The 19,501-nt window shown below is 42.1% G+C and overlaps 2 protein-coding genes across 2 annotated transcripts in view; one reads left to right on the plus strand and one right to left on the minus strand.

Moving 5' to 3' along the window:
• LOC110975286 (sodium/myo-inositol cotransporter-like) overlaps positions 1–6,887 on the plus strand; it is a 29,866-nt gene extending 22,979 nt beyond the window's left edge. The window contains exon 14 of the mRNA XM_087132794.1: positions 301–6,887. Within this exon, the coding sequence (XP_086988920.1) occupies positions 301–533 (233 nt within the window). The 3' untranslated portion in view covers positions 534–6,887. The remainder of the gene's footprint in view (positions 1–300) is intronic.
• Positions 6,869–18,043, minus strand: ndufv1 (NADH:ubiquinone oxidoreductase core subunit V1). The gene is made up of 13 exons (XM_022227638.2): positions 17,842–18,043; positions 17,630–17,703; positions 17,235–17,321; positions 16,656–16,804; positions 15,717–15,850; positions 14,909–14,973; positions 14,056–14,160; positions 13,061–13,186; positions 12,145–12,377; positions 10,186–10,339; positions 9,666–9,720; positions 8,719–8,828; positions 6,869–8,117 (listed from the first exon to the last, which is right to left on the minus strand). Exons 1-13 carry the CDS (start codon positions 17,885–17,887, stop codon positions 8,025–8,027), a joined length of 1,431 nt encoding a protein of 476 aa, XP_022083330.1. The 5' UTR covers positions 17,888–18,043; the 3' UTR covers positions 6,869–8,024.
• Between the last annotated feature and the right edge of the window lie 1,458 nt (positions 18,044–19,501).

A 19,501-nucleotide genomic window follows, 5' to 3' on the forward strand; every position in this document is an offset into this window, starting at 1 on the left:
ATATTTTGTTGTCTTCCAACAGTGTAAGCTGATTGTAATTTAGACAAGAAGCCAACAAAGAAATGATCAATTCTGAGATGTTGGAGGAATATTTGGGGCAAACATTTCGGGGAGGGTAAGGGGGAACCCACAGAATCGGGTAGGGATTTAAAACCCCTCCATGTGTTGGCCTGGGTGGGATTCGAACCTGGGTCGCGGAAGCTGGAAGGTGAGGAAGGTACCACTGCACAGGGTCTGATTCCCCTCGTTGACTGGCATCGCTCTAACTCGCTGGGTGCAATGCCCTTTTTTTTTTCCCAGGACAACTGGAGACCAAGAGGTCTCTTGTGCGCCGGGGCTACGATTGGTTCTGTGGCTACGACGACACCTTTGCGGGCAGGACCAAAGCTTGTCAGCACCGGGCGCACCTGCGGGAGGTCTCGGCCCTTAAGCAGGACCCCCGGGCCAAGATCTTCCTCAACATCAACCTGGTGTTAATCATCCTGGTCGCTTCGACACTCTACGTGATATTCAGCATTCCTGGACTGCTGTAGATCGTTAAAGGATCCAGTTACTTAAAAATGGTCATTTTTTTGGAAAAAGTATTTCTTGTTATTAATCTGAGCAATATATGACTCACTGTTCCCAAACCAGGCCGAAGCTTTTTTTTTTTTGTACCGCATATTTGCCCAACCCAGCCTCTTTCACTTGTGTTTATTTCACAATTGGCAAATTTAAAATGTTTTGAAAACTCCAACTTCTTGCTATTACTTCAAAAAATGTGAACAATTGCGGCAAAGATAGTCTGTGCTGGAATCAAACCACAACTCTCCTGCCTACAAAGTGAGCTTCCTGAAAATATATTTTTACTTTTCTGCAGAAAAAATTAAGACCTGCTGTAAGTCAGTAATAAGACCAAATTCACTTCTGCTGTAAGTGGTTTTTTATATTTGTAAAGGGTAGCAGGCATTTTGAAACAAACCCAGCTCATAGAATTGGCAAATAGCCACAAGTTTATGTTTTTCGTTACTTTTTCCTCAATACTATTCTATACTTTTTCTGATTTGATCTCAATTTTGAACCGGAAACTCTTTATTAAAGATTCTATTCCTTTTGTGTCTTCTCAAAGAAGTTCTTTAGCTGTAAGCCTAAATGACTGATGCACTGAAATCAAATTTTAAATTTTGGATAGGGTTTTCAGTAACTTCTTGGCTTTTTCTTTTTTTTTGGAAGTGTCTTGCTGAGTATGATCCAAAAAATATTCTTTCAGATTTTGTGCCGTTTGATATTCTCTAATATCCTTTTGAAAAGAGGTGAAGGCTTAAGCTTTTTTCATGCATAATATCATTCTGAGAATTTGTTTATCTTTCTTAGGAAGGAGATCTTCAGGGGTAAAGAAGTAAACAGGGGGTTTACTAAAAAACTTTACATTATATTTTTGACTTTTTCTATATACCTCTTTGTGGTACATTTCTCATTTGTTGCGATTCATAAGAACTGTCGGCTGCAGTAATGCACACATTACACTGTAACACTGCATATCAGGGCTGTGCAATGTATGTTCACTGGTCGAGTGGTTGAAGAATACCAGGATTTAGACAGCCGTTGGTTGTGGCTTCAAAATTCATAAGGATGAGCTACTCTTTCCAAGCCGGCCAGCGTAAAACTTAAAAAAAGGAGGTAGAATGTATTGCAGAAAAATCAGGCTTTAGGGTTGAACCAAAAATTTTATTCTTTTATTTAATAACAGATGACGGTGCTGTGTGATATTTCCAGGTTTGGAAATGTTACGGGGAACAATTATTCTAACAACTAATCTGACCTATATGTAAGTTGTATACACTCTGTTTTCCTCTTTTGATTCAAGTAGAAATGACTAGTAACTGCTGAAGAGCTTTTCTTCAGTTGCATTTTGTCTTGTAGTTCCTTGTTTTGAAAAAGTAGTTTAAAGCTTGGTGTACTTAATTTTGTAATTTTGTGTTTTGTCTTCATATCAAACTTCTGCTGGTGCGTTCTCTTTGATTTCAATTCATTGATGGTTTTCATTTCTCTAATGTAAAATTTGGGAATATAAGTCAGCGGCATGGCGGGGGGGGCACATGCCTGCCATGGAAAACTGTCGCATTTTGGAAAAGGTACACATGCATATCCCGATGTGATCACGATTATGTACATGTCTATGTTCAACATCCAGTCAGCCCCGCCCCCCTGGCTATGCCGCTGAGATAAGTGGTTTACACAAGTATCCCCTGAAACTACATGTCCATTGCAACCAATAATGGCAGTTCTGTGAGAAGTGCTGCTGCTAGAATGAAATGAAGGAAAATTCCCTCCTCCCCCCCCAAAAAATACAAGCTTCCGTTTCTTAGAACACAGCCTGTGGGGGGTTCTGACCCAGAACCCCCCAAGACTTCCAAGCCCAACCCACCAGTCAAAGATGTGAAGGAGCTGAAACTGCAGGTTTCATCAGGTGCGATCTCCTCACTGTCAGCGCAGATAACCATGAGAAACCCCAACACCATACCATTCGACGAGGCAAGGTGAAGGCCGCCAAACGAGGTGCAGGACAAGTCCTCTCTAAGCCACCAATCACCTGGACAAATGAACACCAGCCAACTCTGAACGTCATTCTCGACCGCCTTACCAATCCACCTGTGATGGCATTCCCTGACTTTTCGCTTCCTTTCATCCTTCATACGGATGCGTCCAATGAGGGGTTAGGAGCAATCCTCTACCAGCGGCAACAGGGAAATCTCAGGGTCATCAGCTATGGGTCACGAACTCTCACCCCGGCAGAGAACAACTACAACTTACATTCAGGCAAGCTAGAATTCCTGGTCATGAAGTGGGCGATATGCGAGAAATTCTGTGACTCCCAGTATTACACCAAGTCTTTGACGGTTTACACTGATAACAACCCGCTCACCTATGTCCTCACCTCTGCCCAGTTGAATGCTACAGGGTGGCCGAGGTGTCAGACTTCAACTTCAACATACATGTGAAGTACAAGCCAGGAAAATCCAGTGTTGATGCTGATACACTCTCACGGTTACCCCTCGACTTGAAGAAGCCACATCCAACAAGTCTGGTAAAACAGCTGCAGAGAAAATCGTCAACGACTTTGCCCTAAAGTTTGGATTTCCTCGAAGGTTGCACCATGACCAGGGCCGGGAGTTTGTAAGAACCAGTTGTTTCACTGACTTCATCAGCTGTGTGGCATTGAACGGTTGAGGACCACACCCTTCCATCCATAAGGCTACGAGCAAGTTGAAAGATGCAGCCGAACCTTTCTGTTTATGCCGGAAGAGCAGAAATCTAACTGGAAGGCGTCTCTGGATAAAGTTGTACATGCTTACAACTTCACTTGCGAGGCAACTGGGTATTCCCCTCTCTATCTTATCAGTACAACAAGAGGGTACATGATATCAGCCTTCAGCCTGGGGACCGAGTTCTTGTGCGAAATCTGAACGAGACTGGTGGTCCAGGAAAGCTAAGATCCTACGAGGAGAAGAAGATACACGTTGTCATCCGACAGATGCAAGATGACATGCTGGTGTGTGAGGTGAGGTCAGAGAGCGGGAACGGCAGGATTAGAGTCCTTCATCAGAACCTGCTTCTCCCCTATAATCACTTCCCTGCATCAGAACATGCACCAGAATCCGTACCACCACACACTAAGAGAAGACTGCGTTCAACGAAGAAACGTGCCCACCAATCAGGCCCAACCCAAGATATGAGCAGCTCTGATGACAAGTGCTATCTTCTAACCCAACAACCCTATCCGCTGTTGCAGGCCACGTCAGAGGTGGATGATGTTGCTGTATGCGATGGGGGTGGGGGGGCCTGAGACCCTTGATTGCTGGCAGGCTGAAAAGGAGAGAACACAGACAAGGTGGTTGGAATAGGTAGTGAATGGTACAGCACTGAAGCATACTGGACCACTCAACCCAGCCCAGAGCACCACCCCTGCATCCAGGGTCACTCCACTTTTGAGAAGGGGATCTCACTGTCTACAGTAAGCGCAGGTGTAATGGGCTAAATCAAGTTGAAACTCCAACAGCGAAAACAAAAGGTGGTTGGGGGTGTACCATACAAAAGAAAGAAAACAAAAATAAAATTTTAAGGGAATTACACGTTGTAAAAAAGGGAACCCCTTCTACATGTACACCACCCAATTACAGAGCCACATCTACAATAGCCTCAGCAGGAGCTAGAGGTGCAGCTGGAGGAACTTACCCCATAAGTCATTGAGGAGAACTCTTTGAGTCTAGACCACTGCAGGAGAGAGTACCAGCTGAAGCGGGTGATGACTACCTCAGCCGGGACAGACACCCTCCAAATAGTCTCACCTGCAGTCTACTTGGTGTGCCCAATTATCAATGTGTCACCCCAGTGATGACTTCCATGACGAACCCTACCGCTGTTCCCTCTGCAAAGTGGAACATTTTCGGTGGCCCCACCCAAGACCAATCTTCACATGTAACACAGCAGATGGGAACTCCACATCCACGACGAGTGCCATACCCGCTCGTGATGTACTACCCACCAGCTAACTATCAACCCCATCAGTATGCAACAGGATGGCAGCCAATGCTGAATGCACCATACTACCACCAGCCATCAGTCTGCTAAAGAGAGCATTTTTTGAGGTTTTGTTTATGTGTTACGTGTTTTGTTGCCTGGCCTACTAGTCGAGAATGCAGCTAACTGCAGTAAATTGCATAACATGCTTTTTTATTCATGGTCTTAACCAGATTTCAGGAATTGAGAAAGGCTGATCACCTTTACATAAATTCTGCTTTTGCGCTATACCCGTAACTTGAGGAGATGCATTGCGGCTCGTAGTTGGAGTGACACTTGATTTTTTTTAAGCGTTTCATATACTCTTCTGTTTTAGTCTGGAAATATTGAGACATTTATTTTTCGGTAGTAGTGCCCCTGCCAGAGAAATGAAGGAAAATCCCCCCCCCAAATACAAGCTTCCTTTTCTTAGAACACAGCCTGCAACAACCAATCAGCTGAGGGATGACTAGTTACCATGGTCACTCCCTTCTGATTGGCTAAGACACCCAGCCAGCAGGAAGTGCACTCACCCCTTTGTTCGCCTTGGCCGTGTCTCAAGTCATTCCTCGTTGAGCAACCGACGATGAAACATCATACGCTCTATGCAACCACATTCATATCTGCATAATCTTTGCTCGTTTTACAGCTTTCAACCAACCCCTCGGGCTGGCTTACATGTAGTTTATAACGTTACTGTAGGCATGAAATTATCTTAGTTTCTAAAGAATCTATTCGTTTATATATTTTTTGGAGCCAATTACGTTCAGAATTGGATTTCGCTTTATGATGGGAGCTTGCTTTTTTACACTGACCTGAATCCAAAGAAAATTGAATTGAATCCAAAAGAAGAGTTCCGTGGAAGAATGGATGAATTTAATGGGCTGCATTTTATGTCAAATAACATTTAAATTGTCTTACAAGTATTTTAAAGGATCTGTGTAATGCTTTTTTATTATTAGACTCACTGTTTGTGAATCGTTATACTGTATTCAATCTTTGAAAACTGTTTGACATCCTTTTGGAGTTATGTGTAATGAAATAACACTTTTTAAATATTAAAAATTGTTCGAGCTGTTTTGGACAAGTAAGGGTGCTGTTGCTGTAAGGTTAATCAGAAAGGTTCAAATTTTGAACCCCAACTTTGATTTTTGCATGCCAGAGAAATGGAAAATTACTACATGTACAGTGACATATCAGAATCTGAGGTGTTCCTTTTATCACAATCACTTGTACATAGAGGTTGACATCACCGGTTTGCTCTTGAATGTTAAAGCGAACCGTTATCATAAAATCAAACAAAACCCTAAAAGGAGGCTATTCCAAACACTATGGTGTAATTTCAAGGGTTGTAAAATAAAAGTATTAGGTGTTCCCTTTAAGCAACCAGCTCATTCATTCTTTATCATGATAAAAGTTTGGAATATTCATATGCCAGGCTCAAGTATTTGTTGCTAGACTTTATACTGACTACGCCTTCTGGTTGCCTTTGGCATGTGAAAGTGAAGGCCTTCATCTGGGAAACTGTACATGTACTTTGAGATAAATTTTCTACTTCAGCCTTGAGTTTCAAAAGCCCCCCCCCCTTTCCCCCAAAAAGGAATTTCTCCCTTCCAGTGAATCAAGGAAAAAATATGAGTAAAAAAGGCCAATCATCCCCGCAGGGTAGAAAGTCCCCTCAACATCTGGGAAAATCCCCAGAAAGTGTACACCTGAGGCTCTCACAATTGAAAGGCCGATTAGAATATCAGAGCTGTAAAGGTGGCATGATGTGAGCTTCTGAGTGGAACAAGTGCATTGGTGTTCATTGCATTCACATGATATTTCTGTGCATGACTTTCTCATCCCTTTCCCTCATCACTGAATTTCTCCCAACCAATCAAGAACAAAAGGCAGATGGTGAGTGGCAACGGGCATATGAAGCAAGATATGAGATGAAGAGAACCCCCCCTGCTTCGTGTTGGTCATTGTCTCACTGGAATCTGAGGAATTCTTTTTCAGACATCTAGGGGGAATGTGTAAGGTAACACTAGTCTAGAGTGTGTAAAGCGATTGGACATGAAGGGGGGAACCCCATGGTCTCATTTCTTGCTCTATAGGCAATGAGACAGTGCCCCCATCCAATATAAGTGTTTTATGGAGGAAATACATGTTTGGGACTTTCACTGTTCTCAATTTCCAAAGCCTGTAAACATCTCCAAACTTTTCCCCTCCCCTCGGAAAAGTTAAAAGAGATTGTCAAATTTGTTCAAGATACAAGCTAGTGCTTGAAAAAAAAAATGAGTAAAATTGGAAATAAAGAATCAACACATGTTGACAACACAAATGCTTACTGTGTTGTCTTTCAATTCGAGTAAACATCTACTTTTTTAATGTTTTCATTAATGACTGCTCAGGATTTATTGTTCAACAATATTAAATTTAAAAATACAAGAAGAAAAAATCAATTGAAAACTCTGTCAACAGACGTTTAATTTTTATCACGCGGCATTTGTTACAGAATCAAGCATGTGTTGCTCTTCAATTTGAAAGAGCATGAGGCTTCTCTGAAATGTGAGATTTTAGAGTTATCTCAACTTGGATAAATAACCACCCCTTTAATTCCACCTGAAGTGTACAACTACGTTTCTCAAGTTTATGTTACTCGTCCACATCTAGTTCACATCAAAATACTTATATACAACTGGTCTTTGTGCTGGTTTCCCAACCACTGTCTGCATTACTCTGCAACAGTGGAGCATGTGAGCAGCTCAGTTAAAGGAGCACACCGACCTGAAATGGCCCAAAATCTTATGTTTGTCTTGGGGGAGGGGGCTATGCACACATCCAGTCTATAATGTGGGCTATAATTTCAGTAGTCGGGTGCATCACAGATCATCCAGTTCCCAAGTCAATTCACAAACTATTCACATGAACGGTGATCGTAGCATTTCTGTCGTTCAACCCGTCACTCATGACTGGATTTATGAAAAGACTTGTGATTGAACTTGTGATAAACTCAACTACATCTCTGGTCATATTATATCCAGAAGTCAAAACAGATGTAAGGTTTTGGTGTACTCCACAAAAAATAAATGAAATCATTCCAATGTCACCTTGCAATGACTGGGCAGTTTGCTCGCCTAAAATGACATGGGGAGGTCGCCTACACAAGGAAAAAGGAACATTTTATGATTTATATACAATACACACTGCATCCGAGGTAATCCATATGCCACTTGGTGTATGTGTCACAACAGTTGTTTTCATGGATTGCTTATGACCGAATCCAAGGCAAAATATGGCAGTGTGTACTATTACCCTTCAAAGTGCAGAATTTGACGGTGTTTGAAGTTATGCTGGATACTCTAGGTATTCCTGATCAATCAGTCCACACAGTTTCAGCACTTAACTGACACAGGTGCCAGGTTGAGAAAATTACTTTTGCACGTCGGTCCATCATCCTTCCCAGCTACTCCTGGTCATTTTTAAGGACAAATGAGACGCTATGAGGACGCCGCAGCCTTCTGTTTCTGCTGCTGCTCATGGAAGCGTTGCATCCTGCTCTCCAGCTCCGGACGAAAATGACGGATGAGTCCCTGCAGGGAAAACAGAGTCATCGCCGTTGTCAGATAATTGGTGATGTAAGGCCTGAGGGTGCAACCAGGCACAGATCAGATTTTAGGCCAGATTTTAGTGGTTCCACGCCCAATCTTTCTGAAACTTTGCATGCATGTAGACACATTCACATCGAGTACATCTGCGACGCTTCAGTTCAATCAAACATAGGTTTTGTTGTGGTAATCTACAGGTCATGGCCTCATGAGTGTAAGCCTGCGTTCATCTGAGGAAGTCAATGGTGAGAAAGGCTTGTACCTTTGGTGGACCTGCTATGGGAAAATGGACATTCCATGAGAAAAATGTCTGCTTTTCATAAAATTGGTGCCAAAATTATAGCAAGACATTGCTAGAAAAAGTTCCTGAAAGCTTGCTGTGCAAAACAAAAATTAGATCCAACAAAACCAGTCTGAAGGCCTTCTTTTTTCCCCCAAAACTTCATACTAGCTTCTGTCAGAAAGAGTAAGTGAAGCTGTTTTTTGATGTACCCCTATGTTTGATTCTTTTAAAACCCTTTCACTCCTAGGGGGCTCTAGGGGCCTGTGACTCCTTTTGACCTCAGGTTTTTCTGTTTGGCCATACCTGTACAGGCCAGGCAGCTCCGTCCCCTAGCGCACAGATGGTGTGTCCTTCAATCTGTTTGCTCAGCTCATATAGCATATCAATCTCGTCAGGCTTTGCATTTCCAGTAACTGCCGACACAAGATTAAAAAAAGTCAAAGTTGGTGACCATTTCCAACAGTTTCTACGAGTTAAGTCTCCAGTCTTCTGTCTCTTTCCTTTTCTCTTTTTTCTCACCTTTTCCCAGGTTGTTTTGTGTTATTGGGGGATGATCCCTGGCTACACATACATGGTATTTCAGGTTTAACCCTAACCCTCCTCAATCCTTCACCTGTTGGAGGACTGAGGAGTGTTAGAGTTAATGGCTTCTGGCTGGCACCCCCAACAAAGATATTGACAAATGGGAAGAGCCACCAACGTAGGGCTGGATAGCTCAGTTGGTAGAGCACTGGTACGGTATTCAAGAGGTCTCAGGTTCAAATCCCGCTTCAGTCAATTTCTTTGTTCCTCTTTATAATCTTTTCTTTTTTCCACAGTTCATGTCAAGTCCCAAATCAAGGTCATGTTTCAAGTCACGACACAAGTCCTTTTACAAGCATACTAAAGTGCAATAATTATTACTACATAACATAACATTATTACTACATACAGAACAATTTTGAACAATAGCAACAACGGTTTCATTCAGCGGAACTTGTGCTAGCTTGACTACAGATGGAATATGTATAAAAATGGATGTGCTATGCAATGAAAACTCTTGAGAAGGTATTCAGGCAATCCGAGCGGGTGTTGCTGAGTTTGTGCGAACTGATGACGCGCTCATTCCAAGAGAAATTCCTAACAATATACCTTTACCATGGTGAATCTCAAACATTTGGTGCACGAACCTACTCTGGTCAAAATAAGTCACTCAGGAATATTTTATTCGGGGATTTAAGGATTACTTCAGTCAGTGAACGAGATCTTACCGAATCGATCCATGACCTTCTCCATCCAACCTGTCCCCTCCCTGCATGGAGTGCACTGTGTTGAAAGGAAAATATGAGTTTTGTGGCGTAATCACACAGAACCCGTTATATTTATGTCAAAGCAATGTCGTTTCAGCATTCCCGCTTTTCAATGTTCAATATTTTTCTACTACTTTTTAGATCCTTTACAGATAGTTTGCAGACAAAGCCACTTGATAAACCAGACAATTAAGAGGGTGTTTACAGCCAAGAAGAGATGTTCAACCTCAGTGGAATTTGACGAATTCATGCTACAGGTATTCTGGGATAGCTGCTACTTTTCTGATGTAATTTGCCTAAGAGAAGAACTTCCAACCTAAGCACTTAATCAACGCATGTACAAGTATGTTACCAGATATTCTGAAGTTATGAGAATGTTATTAGCAGATTGCATACGGACTCACTTACATTACAAATGCAGGCATATGCAAGCTATTCTCAGAAATATTCTCAAACTATAAGGAGCTAATGGTACGAGTACCTGTCCACAGCTTTCATGCTTGTAGAAGGTGATCAGCCTGGCGATGCATTTGACAATGTCGGCTGACTTGTCCATGACAATGACGGCGGCTGTGCCAAGACCAGTCTGAGCCGCCACGAGGGCGTCAAAATCCATCATGACGTCATCACATACACTAAGATAAAAAGTACAAGGTAGAAAATGGGAACTTCACTGAAACAAAAACCCAAATACGAATCGTCCTAATTATCTTCCTTATAGATTGTTATCAGGTTTGCTTGTGAGGATTTTCCAATAAAATGTTTAGTGCAGGTAATTTTGGATTGCAAAATGAAATCCCTACCCAACAAGCTGTGTTTGGGGATCTCTTTGCACACGTAATTTCACAACATACATCTTAAGGGCATCCAATTATACCAGACGACGTGTTTTATAGTGATAGTTTCACAGACATGAGGTGTGTTGTGTAAACATTGCACAAAAGACGCAAAGAGTAAAGATCCGTGGTACTTGACTTGGTTAAAAAATTGGTGGACATATTTAAATTTTTTTTTTTTTTTACAAAACTAGTGGTTTGGGCCAAATCTAATGCCCAGAAAGTGGTTTAAAGAGTCCCAGCGATGATTTTGTTCTTTAATGCACTGCTCTGATGTACAGTGTATGAAATCTATTTTGCATGCTATTTGGGTTGAGACTTTTGAAGGGTGCATATTTTGAAACATTTCACAGGTGCTGACTGTTGTGGTGTAGGCTATAACATTCTGAAAACCAGAGGGGATGCGTAGCATTCTCGGTTTTGCCTTGGGCACCATGTGTACCCGAGGGAATTCCAAACATCATATGTTGAATCGCTGTCTCGATGACGTTTCCACTACTTTTACTCAGAGAAATGAAGGGTAACAGAAATCTTTCAACAATAGCCGTTAGCAGTCCTGTGGGGCGCTGGCGTGCGCGTGTGCATGCATTCACATGATGTCACACAATGCTAGCTGATGTGATGTCTAACGGTGAGTGAAAAATGAATTTTTGTCTCCGTCATGTGATTGTTCTGGACCAATGAGAAGCCAGTACATATATGCAAGACAGAGATATGACAATTGGAATAGCGGAGTGCTATTGCAGAAACATATTTCAGGGAAGACACTGTTCAAATTGTGAACCCAACATTTTCCCGAGGACGACATTTCTGGAAAAGGGTTGCTGACTGGCTTATTGCCAGATATTTACACATCAGTTAACTCTTTAAGGAAAAGAAAATTTAGCACAGCAAAATAAAAAAATTCAATCAGTTTTCTGAGGCACAGATCAATGCAACATTAAGAACAACATCGGACACTTGCTCATGAATATAGAAATGTGCATCGGCATAATAGGGCCAAAGCAAAAACTACTCTTTCCTGTTACTGAAAACTAATTATTATTATTGGGGTGGTTGGTTGGGTAAAATTTTTTTTTATACTCTCAATTTTTATAGCCCAAAAAATTCGGGTCGGATGATGGTCTGTGGGGGGGGCCACATATAGTTGTAACAGGTACTCAGTCAGTGTCTGCTTCATACTGTACATGTGCATGTCAATATTACATATCAGCACTGTGATTGAGTAGGAACGCAGCTGGTTGTTGAAATACAAACACACAAGAGCTTTCCATCTCAAGCAACATTAAAAAAATCACAATGTACAGGACGATGTACACAAAATTACGCTCAGGGCAAGGCACCGTAAGTTTTTATATTTTAGGGATTTGTTGAGTAAAAAGATGTAGGTTCCTCGAGAGTTTCTAGGTTGAGTCAGGTAACCAGAAGCACAGCTATTTTTTTGTTTGGCCTAATGAAAAAAGGCACCAAAATACCTGGTAAAATGGCCAAACTAAATCAAAATGAAGGTTATGTGAAACGTAAAGGGGAATTTCAAGGGCTGCAGAAAAAAAGTGCGTTGATAATAATGACAGTGACAATTTGTCTCTGTCTTTATTCAATACCTTTTCGGAATGACAGGTGTTGAGGACCCGCCTGGAATAATCCCTAGGAGATTGTCCCATCCCCCAGTCACGCCCCCGGCGTGGCGCTCAATCAGCTCCCTGAGGGGAATGGACATCTCTTCCTCCACCGTGCAGGGGTTGACCACGCTGCCTGAGATGTTGAAAAGCTTGGTGCCCGAGTTGCGCTCCCGGCCAAAAGAGGCGAACCAGCTGCCACCCCGGCGACAGATGCTCTGGGGAAAAACGAACGAAAGCGAGGGGGCTTTAATTTCGGTGTTTGGTTTCCAGACCTAAGGATAAGAGCTACATTGAGAGATCTTTAGATCAAATGGCTGCCATGGTCACTTGATAAGATATAGGAATTCCATCTGTTCCTAACAATTTCCAAAAGTGGCCAAAATTTTGAAGACCAACTTTGTTGCTATTCTAATCACTGTCTTTAACTTTCCTCAAAACCGGGCATAAATAAAGTACTTAATGTTCTCATATGCATCACAGTTTGAAAAAAACATCCTCAAGTTTTCTTGTATTTTTTGTCTTTTGATCTCAACTTGTACACAACTTTGACAACACTGACCAAATAAAAATGAAGGAATGTACCAGTATGTGAAGGAGGCAAGCTAGACATGAGGTAATTTTTCCTTTAGTGGACAGTGGCTGCCTCGCCAGAACTACTGAACCGGCAGGGAACCAGCCAAGGTTTTGTATCAATCATATGTTAGTCTGGTTGAGTCATCTCATTTTCAAGTCAGTATTCTCCATAGCAAATGATACTATGCCTGTGAGAAGTTCATTGAGGAATGATACCGAAAGTCGCTCTCGTGGCTTGTTCTGTTGGGTTGGTGTCAAAGTGCATTCACGTTTGCGATGAGCACGAACTGGCCAATAATTAGGGGTTTGGATAGGTCATGCTTACCGGGGCTACAGCCACCGTCTCCACATTAGCTACCGTCGTTGGGCAGCCGAAGACACCCACGTCGGCAGGGAAGGGAGGCTTGAGACGAGGCTTACCCTGCTTTCCTTCCAGACTTTCAATCAATGCCTGAAATGAAAAACCATCCAAAAACTAAAACATCCCGAGGAAAATGCCACTGTTCGACTCAAAGGTACAGCATCTGACGTATGTATTTCAACCAACGGGTAAGAATTTTTACCTCAACCCAATCTTTCAAATGGATAATTTTCTTTTAGTGTTTTCTGGCAAAATTTGCCACTACACGTTGGAACACGATCCAAACAACACTGAAGCTGTTAGCACCGATTTTTGTCTTCCAAAGACCAGAAACCTATTACGTCCATTAAAGTGGTACATGTAAGTTTGTTGCTTATTAACACGTTGACTGCCAACTATAAGTATACTCGTAGTAACAGGTGTATCAGATTCTGCCAATATGAGTATACTCGTAGTAACAGGTGTATCAGATTCTGCCAATATGAGTATACTCGTAGTAACAGGTGTATCAGATTCTGCCAATATGAGTATACTCGTAGTAACAGGTGTATCAGATTCTGCCAATATGAGTATACTCGTAGGAAAGAAAAGGCTATTGTAATGTAAATTGAATACACTGGCATCACCGAAGAACACAACAAATAGGGCGTACATCTGTAACAAGCTCATGTTTGAGTAGACACCTGAAAGGTGCCTATTAAATATGCGCGCATGTGTACAACGTTTAGCAAATGGGAATGTCCCTTAACATAATGCACAGCAGTCAACATGTTAAACCAGAGATACAAATCTTACAGTCTGGCTGGCAAACAGTTTATGTACACGATGGCAAATCCTTTTTTTAACAAAGGAAGCTGATTTTAGGGAACAAATCCAACATATTTCCAAGTAATCTTTCCACTTCTTTCTAAACAATGTGATTTTTCAATTTTATTCATTAAAAATGTTAACATATTTACCGTTTCTTCCCCACATATATAAGCCCCTGCCCCACGATGCATGAAGACATCGAAGTCATAGCCTGACCCACAGGCATTCTTGCCTATAAGTCCCGCTTCGTAGGCCTGCAAATAAACAGCACATCCGAGAGCACTGAGCATTTGGAAACAAGTGAAGGAACGGTTATCAACTGAAAAATACAGGACAAGGTGCTATCCACCCTGAGTTGAAGTGCGCCCTCACTGGCGAAAGAAAGACAGATGGTACAACGTTTTCAAACCGGGTTCTTGCACACGTTCAGCGTGCACTCAAAGACCATACAGAGTATATGCATTGTGCGTACGTAGAGTGCTCTGCGTCAAATGCTCTTAAACTTGCATGCCTATGCCGTGAGTTGGTACCAAAGGAGTGTCAATTTCATTGAAAAACACGCCCTCTTTTGTCCCCACGCAGAGTGGATGATAACATGTGATCCTGTTCTGCAGGTGCTGCACTCTCTGGTTCGGTAGATGGAACTGAATCCCTAAACCCTTGAGGGTATTTCTGCTCCAAACTCTGCCAGAAGCATCAGTCTGCATCAGGTGTCAAAGCGGCTTGAGCAAGACACTTTGTCACAACTAGCTCCTAATCTAGGAGTCCAGAACAGGTGTGGTTATTGTGTTTTTTCATTTGCATCCTTATGGCAAAAGGGAGCTGGAAGTTTCTGGACGCTTCACAGCCTGATGAGCAGGGGTAATAATAATGAACCGCACATTGGTCTTCTGAAACATCGTCTACTAATATTCATCAATGCTACTGCTGTTAAGCTATCAGTGCACTCATCCATTTAACTAAAGCTTCAAGCGGTGTGCAACTGTCAATCTCAGCACCTACCTCCTTGATTGCTATTTGCATATTGGATGCCTCAGTGTAGAATTCACCACGGATGTAGATGTATGCTAGAAATAATAAAAGATAACAATTCAGACACTAAGCCACTGGCGAGTCAAATTTGAATAAAATTTGGTACCCTGTGTTATCTGAGTGCATAGAAACATAACAACTTGAATTCCCCAGACTAAAAACACTGTTGCTATACCTCGTGATTTGGGGCAAGCTCTTGTATAGCGACTGCCATCCCTGGAATGGACTGGTGCCTGTATGCCTTCCTTATCCATTGACAACAGTGGATTGTTGCAAGGCGTCTCTTATGTAACTAAGCAAAAGCTTGCCCCGAATCACAGTGGCTGTAGTATGGAGAATTCTATTTGTTATGTTCACATGAATTTAAAGAACTCAGTATACCAGATTTTATTCAAATTTAACTCGCAAATGGCTTATTTCACAGATGTGACAAGTGGTACAGGCACTTTTTCTTTTTTATTTTGTAAATAAATCTGTGATAGATGTAGTTTTCTCTTTTTTTTAGAAATCTGTGATAGATATAGTTTTTTTCTCAGTTAGATTCCAATTTTTTCAGGAGACAAAGTATAACGTTCATGTGAATGTATTCTTACATTACAAATTTTACGCACAAATTTGCTTTATTTCCCTATTTCCATTGTAAGTATTACAAAAGGGGAGGGACCAATGAACTGTAGTGGCGTGACCCACATATTCATCACCAAGTGACTAGGAATCTGGAAAATTACAGACAGGGGCTTGCATTTCCAAGAAGCCAGTGGGGCTGTGGTCTACCTACCTGCCCTGGCTCCCATGGACCTGCCAGCTACCAGGCACCCCTCCACCAGCTTGTGGGGGTCATGCCTCATAATCTCCCTGTCTTTGCACGTGCCTGGCTCTCCCTCATCTGCATTGACCACCAAGTACTTGGGCCTGTGGGCAGCATTGAAAAGAAAGGACTTGGAGAGGGAATACTGGAGTAGTAGACACATGGCGACTCTATGAGCTTAAATTAAAAATGGTCAATGACATCGTGAATACCAGTGGCATCGTGAATACCAGTGACATCATGAATATCAGTGACATCGTGAATACCAGTGACATTGTGAGTACCAGTGACATCATGAGTACCAAGGATATTGTGAATACCAGTGACATTGTGAATACCAGTGACATCGTGAGTACCAGTGACATGGTGAGTACCGAGGATATCGTAAATACCAGTGACATCATGAATACCAATGACATCATGAATACCAGTGACATCATGAATACCAGTGACATCATAAATACCAGTGACATCGTGAATGCCAAGGATATCGTGAATACTGTCAAGTTAAGAACGTTCCTGACAAATGGGGCATAAAGCTACCATAAACAAGAGGCTATCATTAGAGGCAACCACGTTTGTAACCCAGTTGTAAGATAGCGAAAGCTATCCACAATAGATCAGTAATTAACTGATTCTATGGAGTCCCTATTTGCAAATCATACCGCAATGTTCATTGTCAAGGTGAATTAATCTTTGTCTGCTACAAAAAGAATACCAAATGGTACAGTACGGCAGGGATGCAAGAAGTGCAGCACTGATACGAAAAAACCCCCCAAAAAACAGTGTGCTGCAAGTTTCTGCGACATCTGGGCCACTGATTTCTTGACGAATACAGTGTACAGTTTAGCTTGACGAAGACAGTGTTACAGTTTAGCAAAGCTTGATGTGTTTGGCATTTGAGCTCACCTGCCATCCGACGGTTTGTTCATGAACCCCCACTTCATTCCGGTTGGAAAGCCTGCACCGCCGCGCCCCCTCAGCCCTGAATCACGGATCTCCTTCAGGATCCAGTCGTGCCCTTTCAGCAGTATCTCCTTGGTCTTGTACCAGTCGCCCTATTTGCAACAAAATAGGGGTGACAACTTATCTTCAGTGAGAGTACCGCCAAATTCCTTTAAAGCCTCTCACACATGCCAATTGATAGTGCCGTATTTTTTCTGCATGGGCAAATACGGGTTCTTTCCATGGGCCACACAAAAGCAGTTTGTTTACAGTTAACCGCCTCAACCAGGAAAATCCCGCAGCACTTCATCTATTCATTCAAAAGAAAATAACACAAATTAAAAATCATGGTGCCAACCCCCGAGCCCAATTGCTGTGGCCATCATGTTTCTTTTCAGCTAGTCAGCTTGAAAAAGGTGGGTTGTTCTTTCCACTCAATCAGGGTCTGTATTTTGCTTCATGGAAAGTGTGGCAATGAAAATTGCGCGTTTGTATTATCAACTGCACTTAACAACCGACAAACGGTGAATTGCAGAATCTTACCCTTGCCAAGGCACCTTTCAACCTCCAGTCATGGCGTCCATACAGATTGGTGAAAATACGATCTTGATCCTTCAATGGGCCATACTTCTAAAAAAAAAAGGGAAAAAGAAATGCGAACAATTGAGAGCATATCTCTTCTCCGGCACAATTTAATGGTTTCAAGAGATTTACATGTACATGTATACAGGTATATGTACTGTACACTTCACATGTATTATGTAAAGGATGGTTTATACTTAGCAGGAAGGTGAATGTAAGCGTTAAATTGTGATGTCACTTCAAATATTCATGCTGTGAATCCATACAAGTGGGACACACTTCAACTCAGGTCCTACAGCCCAGGAGGAAATTCTTTCCAGACAAAGCAAAAGTGACCGTTATTTAAACAAACTTACTTTGATGGGAGCATCTGTGGAGTTTTGCCTGGATGCTACACTGAGGCAACATGTGGATGGACTCGGCAAGCGGCCTGCAGTACAGAAACAGAACACAATACAATGATCAATTCAGCATCGGCTTACTGCATGCTAGCCCTACATGTGTGACAAGTCCTATATCCTTGGCTTAGAAAATAGAAGTACACCTTGGCGTAGATCCTACTGCTTACCAAAATTTCCTCGCAACAGCACTGATAGCTTAGACGAAAGTGCCATTTCTGGAGCTCAGTTCTTCCTCGATCCACCAAGCTTTAAAGAATTCTTTGGCTAAATGTTGATTGATTTCTGGGTAGCCTTGCGCTGACGTTTACATAACAATTTCGGCACTTACACAAGTTGGAAAATCTATGGCGGCCAGCTGCGCACTGCTCCACAACACATTTTCAGCATCATAAAAACGCACAAACCAGGGAACCAGCGAGATTAAGACCGGTCGCCCCAAAGTGATTTCAACTCTTGGCGGCGCTATGAAACCAGTGGACTAGAAAGCTATAGGTTTTTTTACCAGTAACGAATAATGATTTTCATTTGGTCCTTGAATTTAAGAATAAATGATTTAGAATAATCCAAAAACTTTAATGAATAAGGAAAGCAGCTGCATAAAGAAAAATCTGATTAAATTTAAATACGAAGAAAATAATTTTTCTGGATTTTCCCGCAGATGTCATTATGAAAAACTTCGTGGCAGTTTCCAAAACGGTCCGTCCTAGGAAATTGTCAGTCTGATAAGCACAAAAATGGCCTGCAATGAAAACTGCCCGCGTAAGCAGGGTTTTGATTGTGATTATATGTTGATAAGTATTGCTTATTTCGACCCTGTTACAGTTAAATTTTATGAGGCGAATCTCCAAAGGGGGGATATCGGTTGAAAAAGAATCAAGTCTTTTCTGGGCAATCATTTAAGTGAGGCATGTTTTTTAAGTTTGCAAAACGATGACACATAAATCAATGTTGTCACGAATTTGGGACTTCTGGCGTATACGCGTCCAACTCGCCGCGGTATTTCGTTCACAAAAACCTCCAACCCGTGGGCCTATTTTGCATAGAGGCGGGCGGCTACATTGAGAGCTGCGCGCATAGTTTTACTCCTATTTGTGAGTACGTAGATTTCGGCGAAGGGCGAATAAAAAATTCGCGTGGCTGTCTAACAATCAGTGTCAAATTGAAGAGAAAGGTGCACTTCTGGCCGTAATCTTGAATTTCCAAAGAAAAGCGGGGCCAACCTCTCCCTCGGAGTCATTAGGCGGCGCTGTTTCTATCCGATTTTGCACTGCTTTCTATGCGCGCGTATTTGTAGTCCTACTTGTTTCCTATGTGAGTAGAAGTGACATGGATAATAATCTTCATTCCCACAATATTCCTCACAAAATACAACGATCAAAAGGACAAAATACTCTTTGTGATCGCTCACACTCCGAGTTGAAACTACTGTTCATCTGAGCAATCGATGAAAAAGTATCTTTTCCCTCAGATTTGGGAAAGTTAGGAAACGACGATATGCCAGCGTTTGATTGATGTTCGTTGTCAATTAAAAGATCTCTCGCGTGTGAAACTCCCATACAAAAAGCCCTTATTACGCGTTTCCATTGTGGCGGTGTAGTGTCCTCGTTTGTCTCCTCGTTCCATGACATTTGTGTAGGAAGTGTTGTGGCAGTGTTCGTAAGATCTAACTCATAAATGAGGTATTCTGTTGGGTGCAGTCCACGATTGTCCCCGTATTCAATGACATTGTGCAGTATAGAAAGAAGTGTTTTGAGGAGGTCTGTGTATGGTAGAATCACGTAAATGAGGCACTGTAAGCCCAGTCCCCGTACAACGTTAAAATTGGTT

The sequence above is a fragment of the Acanthaster planci genome, linkage group LG02, assembly GCF_054643075.1.
Source record: "Acanthaster planci isolate LZ-2023a linkage group LG02, COTS_SCS, whole genome shotgun sequence".
NCBI classification, from domain to species: Eukaryota; Metazoa; Echinodermata; class Asteroidea; order Valvatida; family Acanthasteridae; genus Acanthaster; species Acanthaster planci.